The sequence below is a fragment of the Mustela nigripes genome, chromosome 9 (assembly GCF_022355385.1).
Source record: "Mustela nigripes isolate SB6536 chromosome 9, MUSNIG.SB6536, whole genome shotgun sequence".
NCBI lineage: Eukaryota > Metazoa > Chordata > Mammalia > Carnivora > Mustelidae > Mustela > Mustela nigripes.
The window spans coordinates 35,192,065-35,202,277 of NC_081565.1; the positions used below are offsets into that span (position 1 = coordinate 35,192,065).

Consider the following 10,213-nt stretch of genomic DNA (forward strand, 5'->3'; position numbering starts at 1 on the left):
TGTCACTGTTTCCGATCTGGGAAACCGGGGCATAGGGGGGATGAGCTGCAGGGCCTGGGCAGCAGGCCTGAGAGACGGAGAGGGAGCGTGAAGGTGTGCAGATCACAGATGTCTTTTTAGGCAGGGGCAGGAAGGGGTCCTCGTGGGGTCCTCTGTTGGAGAGGTCAGCAGTCCGGAGATCTCGTGATGGTGGGGACGGGGTAGAAGGTTTGAGGTGGTGGAAGCTGAGAAGAGCCCTGAGAGGGAATGCGGGAGAGCTGGCAGGGCAGCTGTGAGGAGACCCCAGGGCGGGGGCGGGCGGGATAGCAGCCTGCGTGGTTGCATGATAGCAGATGAGGAGGGAGATGGACCTGGGTCGATGACGGTCAGAGTGCGGGCAGGAAAGACAAGGACTGCAGGTAGTGCACCTACTTACTGTTGAGTGAGCACTGACTCTGGCTCTTTTTTTGACTGAGGTCTTCTTTTGTCCATGATCTCCTATAGTTCCTCAAATAATCCTGCTAGGGTACGTGGTGTTACCCCCATTTTCTAGAGAAGGCTCCAGAGGTGATGTGACTTGGATGGGGCTGTGCTGCGGGTCGTGGCCGAGCTGGCAACTGAACTCCTGTCCGTGTCAGTGCTTTAGGCGCTGCTGTAGAATGGCAGGGGCTGCAGGTGACAGGTCGTGCACCTGGGATGGATCAAGGAAGGAGAGAAATAGACGAATCTGTGTTGCATGGGGAAGTGAGAAGTGGGAAGCTCGAGGGCTGGCTAGGAGGCTCTGGTGGGACGGCTCGCTGCCTGCGGGTGCAGGCGGACTTCTGAGCCCGGCCCCCTGCAGGGCTGCCACAGCTCACTAATGACTGCTGCTTCTCTCCTCTGCTCAGAGGACCTGCTCTTGGTGGAAGGGATGTCAGTGCCGAAAGACGAGGCCGTGAGCGCGGCCCATCTCATCCAAGCTGCAAAACTTGGCAACGTCAAGGCCCAGAGCATCCTGAGAACAGGTGAGGGTGGGGCTCTGGTCGGGGCAGCCCTGCCATGGGCGGGCCCTCAGCCTGCCCAGGGCTCCCGAACACACCCAGCTTCTCTTGGGACCAGCGCTCTGGAATGTGTGTTCGGAGGTGTTTTCCTGCTTTCTGAGAGAGAAAAAGGGAATGGCATTTGAGGTATTTGGCAGCACTGCCATTATTAAGCAGGTTTTTTGTTTTCGTTTTACGACTATGAATAAACTACTTGTCCTAAACTACTTGTTCATCTTATAGGAGAGTAAGAAAAAATATCACTTCAAGTTTTAACCATTCAGAGACAAACTATTAACATTTCCTTCCAGTCTTTGCTTTTTTTTTTTTTTAACATAGTAGAGATCATATGGTATAGTATATAGTATACCTAGCTTTTATTTTTTAATAGCCAGCTTTTAAAATTTTAAAGCATAACTTCATTTTCTAATATTAAGAATAAATCTTGGGGCACCTGGGTGGCTCAGTCATTAAGCATCTGCCTTTGGCTTAGGTCACGGTCCTGGGGCCCTGGGATTAAGCCCCACATTGGGCTCCCTGCTTGGCGGGAGGCCTGCTTCTCCCTCTCCCACTTCCCCTGTTTGTATTTTCTCTCTCGTCTCTCTGTCAAATAAATAAAATCCTTAAAAAGTAAAAAAAAAAAAAAAAAAAAAAAAGAATACATCACACATCTTTTTAAAACCACCACTTTTCTGTTATATAGTAAGAATGTACTAAGTATTCTGGGCTGCTGACCCTTTTCTACCATGCTCTGGCGGGTTTTTTGTTGTGGTGGGGTTTTTTTGTTTGTTTGTTTGTTTTGTTTCTTAAAGATTTTACTTATTAGAAAGAGTATACTAGCAGGGGGAGTACAGCCCGCTAGCTGTACAGGCAGAAGGACAAACAGACTCCCCACTGAGCAAGGAGCCCAGTGCTGGCTGGAGTCCAGTTCTGACCTGAGCCACCCAGGTTGATTTGACTTTCAAGATTCACTTTCTGGTTTTGTTTTCTTGTAGCTGGAACGGCTTTAGGTCTTGGGGTTGTGAACATCCTCCACACCATAAATCCTTCCCTTGTGATCCTATCTGGAGTCCTAGCCAGTCACTACATCCACATCGTCAAAGACGTCATCCGCCAGCAAGCCTTGTCCTCGGTTCAAGACGTGGATGTGGTGGTGTCGGATTTGGTGGACCCTGCGCTGCTCGGTGCCGCCAGCATGGTTCTGGACTACACGACTCGCAGGATCTGCTAGGCCTCCCAGGGGTGCACCCAGAACCGAGACTCTGAGCTTCTTCGTGGAATCAGGTTGTCTTTTAGACGAGCATTTCTTAAAAAGCAGATTTGGTATTTAAATTTGGTATTTGGCAGGTGACTTCGGCAGTTAAATTTTTGCTTTTAGTCTCCTCTTCCGGAGCCACCTTTCCCAACCCTCATTTTTGTAGATGCTGCTCCTTCTGGGGTCATTTCAGCTCAAACCCTCTAAGCACCAGTCACAATCTTCTGTGCCAAAGTTGCTGTGACAGTAGACAAGGACGCCTCAGGGCTCTGCTACTAGACGGGCCATGTAGACCTACAGGCCCTGCCTGAGGCGGGGCCTTAAGACTGGAGTGTAGATCGTTCTTCCTTCCTCCTCTGGCCCTAAACTCCGATTGCAAAAAGGGATCCGGTCAGGAAACAGAAGGAAATCTCACTGTGAAAGGCTTGAGTAAACTTTTTTTAAAAAACTGCTTTCCTGAGGTATTTTTAAAAGTGCACAATTTGATAAGCTTTGACATATGTACACCCCTGTGAAACCATCACTGCAGTCAAGACATTGGACACCTCTGTCATCCCCAAATGTTGTTTGCTTAATGCTGTTATTTATTACCCTTGCAGAATCTTGAGCAACTTTAGGGATCTGAATGAGTCACCTTCTTGACCTTGTCCTTATCTTCTTAAGGACAGCTGAGAAGCCACTAGGACTTACAGCCTCTGCAAGGAGATTAACCATCCCCAAAGGATCTTTGCAACCGACAGATACCTCTCCCTTCAATAACCTTTCCTGCTAATGTTGAGTCCGACCTTGGAGTATCCATTAAACGAGTACTTGTGGAGCTCGTATCTGTGAAGCTGGATTCTGGCTAAATAAGATCCTGTGCTTTCACTGGTGTCAGGATAGAAAGGCCAAGGTTCTTACTATCAATTTTAACCTAGAAGAAATACTAAGACCCTCCATTTGTTAAGTGCCTACTGGATGCCGGGCTCTGAACTAGGTGCTTCATATACATAATTCCTAATTCGCACAACCTGGGAGGTAGATGTCCTCATTTCCATTTTATACAGCCCCAAACTAAGTCCTGATGTGCTGCAGTGATTACCTAAAGCCTTGTGGCTAGTGAGTCTTAGAAACAGGGTTTGATCCCAGGTCCCTCTGTGCTTTTCTGCTATGCCACACAACCCCTCAGATAAGAAACTTGCAAAATGTGAATATATCTTGATTTACTTCATACTACCAACAGCTTCAGTAAGACTGACTCAATTTGTCTTTGATGCTGTCCTTCAATGATAAACTTAATCAAATATTCCTCTATGCTGTGGACATTTTGCCAATACAGTATTTGGTCCAGTGACAGGTTTTTATGGGTACTTTTAGATGATCTAAAAAAGCATATGCATGTTTTTCAGATTTTAATTTTAGGAAAACCTGAAGGTTTGCATTGTTTTGGTGTTAGCATACAAAATAAAGTGAAAGAATCTATATTGCCACTTCCTTCCTGGTGGTTAATGTGAAAAGATAGGTTGGCTGATTCCTAGAATTCCACCAGCCCTGAAATAATCTCCACATCCTGGTTATTGTTGAAAAATTCCACAGTGATTCCCAGGAAGGAAGCTGGTCGCTCGGCCATCAGCGCCCCAGGGGATGTAGCAGACTGTGAAGGGCATTGGTTGTCCCTTGGCGACATCTCTGACTGCTTGTCCACTAGATAGGTGCATTGCTACCAAGTTTTATACCAAATATTTGGAAGGATGGTACTAAATCTAAAACCAAATCTTAGTTTTTATTAAATTCACAAAAAGGCTAATATATTCCAACATAATTATTACATATGCTTAATCACATTAATTTATTTTAATGTAAATATTTTTATGTTACTGTTCTGAGCCAAATTCTAAAGAAAAAATAAATATATTTCTCTGTGGAAAGCCTACCATTTTTGCATTTTGTTTTCTTAATTAACTCTCTAATTAAAATTCCTTTCTAGAAGAGGTTTATTTTGTTGCACTGCTTGCTTTTTGAAGGTCATGTAACTTCTTAAGGCATCTAATATAAATTTCCTAACAGTAACAATTTTTTTTGATAATAGGGAGCATTAATGTATTACATTTATATATATTGCAAAATGATCACTACAGTAAAAGAACCATCACTGTACATACAGAACTATTCTTTCTTGTTTCGAGAATGTGTATGATCTACTCTTGCAGCAGCTTTCAAATACACAGTATAGGCATATATATAGTATGGACATACTTCATTTAATTGTGCTTCACAGATAATGTGTTGTTACAAAGGTATGTGGCAATCCTGCATCACACAAGTCTCTTGGCACCACTTTTCCAATAGCATTTGCTCACTTTGCGTCTCTGTCATCTTGTGGTAATACTCGTAGTATTTCAAACTTCTTTTTTGTTGCAGTGATCTGTGATCAGTGATTTTTGATGTTACCGTTGTGTTTAGGGCACTACGAGCCACACCCATGTGAGATGGTGACCCTAACTGGTCTGTGTTCCGACTGGTCCATGGACCCATCCATGCCTCCATCTCTCTCCCTCTCTTCCTACCTCCCTGTCCCCGAGACACATATTGAAATTAGGCCAATTAATACCCTGCAGGAGCCTCTGTGTACTCAAGTGAGAGGAAGAGTTAGACATCTCTCACTTTGAATCAAAGCTAGAGATGGGTGAGAAAGGCCTGTCAGAAGCTGAGACAGGCCAGAGCTAGGCTTCTCACACCTAACAGCCAAGCTGTGAATGCAAAAGTTCCTGAAAGAAATGAAAAGTGCTAGGCAAGTCAACACAAAAAAGGTAAGAAAGCAAAACAGCCTTATTGCCATGGAGAAAGTTTCAGTGGTCTGGATATAAGATCCAACCAGCCACAACAGTCCCTTAAGCCAAAGCCTCATCCAGAGCAAGGCCCTAACCCTTCAGTTCTGTGACGGCTGGGAGAGGTGAGGAAGCTTCAGGAGAAAGCTGGAAGCTAGCAGGGGTTGCCTCCTGAGGTTTAAGGAACGAAGCCGTCTCCCTAACATCAAAGCCCGAGGTGAGGTCGCAGGTGCTGATGCAGAGGCTGCAGCAAGGTCTGGAAGATCCAGCTAATAAGTTCATCATGAACTTGGCTCCACTAAGCCATGGATTTTCAATGAAGATGAAAGAGCCTTCTACTGGAAGAAGATGCCTTCTAGAACTTTCAGTTAGAAAGGAGAGAGAAGTCAATGCCTGGCTTCAAACTGCAAAAGGACCGGTTGACTCTCTTGCTCGGGGCTAAGGCAGCTGGTGACTTTAAGTTGAAACCGTGCTGACATACTATTCTGAAGATCCTAGGCCCTTAAGAATTCTGCTGAATCAGCTCTGCCTGTGCTCTGTAAATGGAACAAAGTCTGGATGATAGTACATCTGTTTACAACATGGTTTGCTGAACTTAATTTTAAGCCCACTGTTGAGACCTCCTGCTCAGACCAAAAAAGACTCCTTTTGAAGTTCTACTGCTCGGGGTGCCTGGCTGGCTCAGTCACTAAGCATCTGCCTTCGGCTCAGGTCATGATCCCAGAGTCTTGGGATCAAGCCCCATGTTGGGCTCCCTGCTTAGCAGGGAGTCTGCTTCTCCCTCTCCCTACTGCAAGTGTTTTCTCTCTCAAAAAGAAAAAAGATACCTTAAAAAAATACTGCTGCTCATTGACAAGGCACCTAGTCACCCGAGAGCTCTGACGGAGATGTACAGTAACGTGAGTGTTGTTTTCAAGCTGCTAACACACGTTCACCCCACAGCCTGTGGGTCAAGGAGTCATTTCAACTTTCAAGTCTTATTTAAGAAATACATCTCGTCAGGCTATGGCTGCCACGGATGGGGATTCCTTTGATGGATCTGGGCAGAGTTAATTGATAAAACTTCTGGAAAGGATTCACCATCTCCAATGGCATTAAGAATATTTGTGGGGCACCTGGGTGGTTCACTTAGTTGAGTGTCCAACTCTTAGTGTCTGCTTAGCTTTTAACCTCAGGGTTGTGAGTTCAAGCCCCATGTTGTGCTCCATCCTGGGCACGGAGCCTACTTAAATAAAAACAAAACATTCATGATTCATGGAAGAGCTCAAAATAGCAACAGCAGTTTGGAAGACGCTGACTTCAGCCCTCACAGATGACTTTGAGAGGTTCAAGACTTCAGCAAAGGAAGGAAGTACAGATGTGATGGAAATAGCAAGGGAACTAGAATTAGGGCAGCCTGGAGATGTGTCTGAATTGCTATAATCTCACGATAAAACTGTAACAGATGAGGAGTTGCTCCTATGGATGAGCAAAGAAAGTGGTTTCTGGAGATGGAAACTGCTCCCGGTGGAGATGCGGTGCAGCCTGCTGCTGTGACAACAAAAGAGTTTACAGAGTGCGTAAACCCAGTTGACAGAGCAGTGGCCGGGCTTGAGAGAATGGACTCCACTTTTGAAAGAAATTCTGTGGGCAAAACACTGTCAAACAGCATCAAATGCTACCGAGAAATTGTGAAAGAAGGAGTCAACTAATGGAGCAGACTTCACTGTCTTGTCTTAAGAACTTGCCCCAGCCGCCTCAGCCTTCAGCGGCCACCACCCTGATGAGTCCGGAGCCCTCAACTTTGAGGGCAAGACCCTCCACTGGCAAGAAGATTACAACTTGCTGAAAGCTCTGATGATGGCTGGTATTTTTTAATTCAGGTATGTCCGTTTTTTAAATATAAAGCTGTTGCACACTTAACAGATTACAGTGTAAACATTTATGTGCTCTGGGAAACCAGGAAACTCATTTGACTCACCTTATTGCGATGTTCCCTTTGTTGCGGCGCTGTGGGGCCGAACGGGCACGGTCTACAAGGCGGGCGTCCGCTACTGGCTGTCTTTGCCATGCTCTACATCACTGCCCCATGACTTCTTCTATAACTGGACATTTGCACCTTCCGGCTCCCTTTACCCAGTTCACCTCCCCCCTCCTCACTCTTCACCCCTGACAACCACTGGTCTGTTGCTGGTCTTCTGTATCTGTGAGCACGGTTGTTTTTGGTTTTCAGATTCCACATGTCATTGAGATCACACAGTTAATTGTCGCTCTCTGACTTTGCTCTCAAGGTCTATCCAAGTCACAAATGGCAATACTCCGTTCTTTTTTATGGCTGAATCGTACTTCATTATGATTGTGTGTGTGTATGAAAAAATACAGAGAGAGACAAAATACATAAGATATTTATATGTATATATAGATACACACATGTATCTATATACACATTTTCTGGTAGTTTTACTTTTAAACCTCTGAGGAACCTCCACACCATTTTCCACAGTAGCTACACCAGTGTGCTTTCCCACCAACACAGCATAAAGGTTCTCTTTCCTCCACATTCTCACCAACACTTGCTGTCTTTTTGCTAACAGCCATTGTAACAGGTACAAGGTGTTAATCTCATTGTGGTTTTGATTTGCATTTTAGGGATACTGAGCAACTGTTCATCTATTTGTTAGCCATCTGTGTATCTTTAGAAACCTGTCTGTTCAGATCCCCTAATTTTTAGTTGGGTTTTTAGTTTGTTTTGACTATTCAGTTATAGGAGTTTCTTTTTTTCTTTTCTTTTTTTTTTTTTAAAGACTTTGAGAGAAGAAGAGAGCACAAGCAGAGGGTCTGGCAGAGAGAGAGAGAGAGAAGCAGACTCCCTGCTGAACCCTAAGATCATGAGCTGAACCAAAGGCAGATGCTTAACCAACTGAGCCACCCAGGCATCCCGAGTGATAGGAGTTTTTATTTTATTTTTTTAAAGATTTTATTTACTTATTTGATAGGGAGAGCATAAGCAGAGGGAGTGGCAGGCAAAGGGAAACAGAAAAGCAGGCTCCACGGCTGAGCAGGGAGCCTGACTCAAGGCTTGATCCCAGGGCCCTGGGATCGTGACCTGAGCTGAAGGCAGACGCTTAATTGAGCCACCCAGGTGCCCCTATAGGAGTTTTAAAATATATTTTGGATATTAGGCCCTTAGCAGATATGATTTGCAAATACTTTCTCCCATTCACCAGGTTGCCTTTTCATTTTTTTTTGTTGGTTTCCTTTGCTTTTTAGTTTGATGTAGTCCCCATTTGTTCATTTTTGCTTCTGCGGTGAGATTCAAAAAATCACCCAAGATTAACATCAAGGAGCTTACAGCCTATTGGTTTCAAGTCTTTAATCCATTTTGAGTTAATCTTTGTGTGGTTTACAATAGTGATCTAATTTTCCCATCACCATTTACTGAAGAGATGGTCCTTTCTCAATTATATTCTTGCCACCTTTGTCACAAATTAACTGATCATACACCCACGGTTTTATTTCTAAACTCTCTGTTCTATTGATCCAGAGCATCCTGTTTTGATTACTATAGCTTTGTGATGTAGTTTGTAATCAGGGAGCATGATGCCTCCAGCTTTGTTCTTTCTCAAAGTTGTGTTGGCTATTTGGGGTCTTTGGGGTTCCATACATTTTAGGATTTATTTTCTTATTTTGATATTTATTTGGTTGTGGGGAGAGGGACAGAGAGAGAGAGAGGGAGAGTCTTAAGCAGACCCCACGCTGAGCAGGGAGCCTGATGAGGGGCTCAGTCTCCCAACTGTAAGATCTTGACCTGAGACAAAACCAAGAGTTGGTCTGCTACACCCAGGCACCCCTTAGGATTGTTTTAAATTATGCCATCGGAATTTTGAGAGACTGAACTGATTCTCTAAGTTGTTTTGGGTAGTGTGAATATTTTAATAATAATCGTCTAATCTGTAAACATGTAGTATCTTTCCATTTATTTGTCTTCAATTTCCTTTGTTAATCTCAGAGTTTTCATTGTACAGGTCTTTCATGTCTTTGTTTAAATTTATTCCTATTTTGTTCTTTCTGATGCCACTGCAAGGGGGAAAGTTTTAATTTCTCTTTCTGGTAGTTCAAGTGTACAGAAATGCAAAAGACTGCTGTATACTGGCTTTGTGTCCTCTAACTTTATGGAATCTATTAGTTCCAACATTTTTTGGTTTTTAGGGTTTTCTATATATAATGTCAATTATCTGCCAAGACTGACAGGACTGACAGCTTTACTTCCTTTCAGGACTTAGTCTTTCTTTCTTTCTCTTTCTCTTTTTCTCTTCCTTTCTTCCTTTCCTTTCCCTTTTCCTAATTGCTCTGGCTAGAACTTCTCACATTGTGTTAAATAACATTTAAAGTTGGACATAAAAAGCAAAGTGGTCCAAAGAAAAGTTTAAAACTAAATGTTGAACCCGGAGTTCCTGGACCAACTCCCTTCTTTTTATGGAGCCCCACGTGGGTAATGGAGGCATCAGAAACAGTTGTAAGTTACTGCTCTGGAACAAACCACCCCAAAACTTAGAGGTTCAAACGGTAATCATTTCTCTCATGGTTTCTGTGGACTGGGAATTTAGGAAAGGCTCTACTTGGCAATCCAGACTCACTGTATCTGGTGCATTTGCGGTTACCGTGGCTAGAGCCAGAGTAGCAAGAGGTTAGACTGGCCAGGCATTTCTCTCTGCTTGTAGTTTCAGGATCTGTGTAAGCTGGTTTGGGCTTCACAGATTGTGGCTTCAGGGTGGTGTTTCGACATGGTGACACAAGGAATACCAGCATGTGTAGCTTGCATGTTTCAACAAACCAGCTGTTAAGCTGTGTTGCCTTTTATGATCTAGCCTTTGGAAGTCTCACAGCAGTACTTTCTGTCATCTTAACCAGTCTTGATCTGGGGAGTATCAGACCTGACTGATCTTTTACAACTGCCACATCTACCCTCAAGAAGCCCATCTGGTGTGTGAGGCAAGACCAGTCCAGGTAACCCCATCAAGAGAATACCCAAAGGTAAGCTGCCCCAGCTAGAGGGCCATGGGAGCTCACAGAGGGGAGTAAGGGAAGGTGCTGGTGGAGGTGACCTTTGAGCCGATTCTTAAACTGGCCTGACATTTTGAAGGGCATTCGCAAGGCCCAAAAATGATAAATGA

General features: G+C 44.2%; 1 protein-coding gene across 4 annotated transcripts in view; it reads left to right on the top strand.

Annotated features, from left to right (window-relative positions):
• GNE (glucosamine (UDP-N-acetyl)-2-epimerase/N-acetylmannosamine kinase) overlaps nt 1-4,165 on the top strand; it is a 44,537-nt gene extending 40,372 nt beyond the window's left edge. For all 4 annotated transcript variants that reach the window (XM_059411321.1, XM_059411325.1, XM_059411324.1 and 1 more), the window contains exons 11-12: nt 867-983; nt 1,994-4,165. In XM_059411321.1, coding sequence (XP_059267304.1) covers nt 867-983; nt 1,994-2,229 — 353 coding nt within the window. In that variant the 3' untranslated portion in view covers nt 2,230-4,165. The remainder of the gene's footprint in view (nt 1-866; nt 984-1,993) is intronic.
• Nucleotides 4,166-10,213: the final 6,048 nt, after the last annotated feature.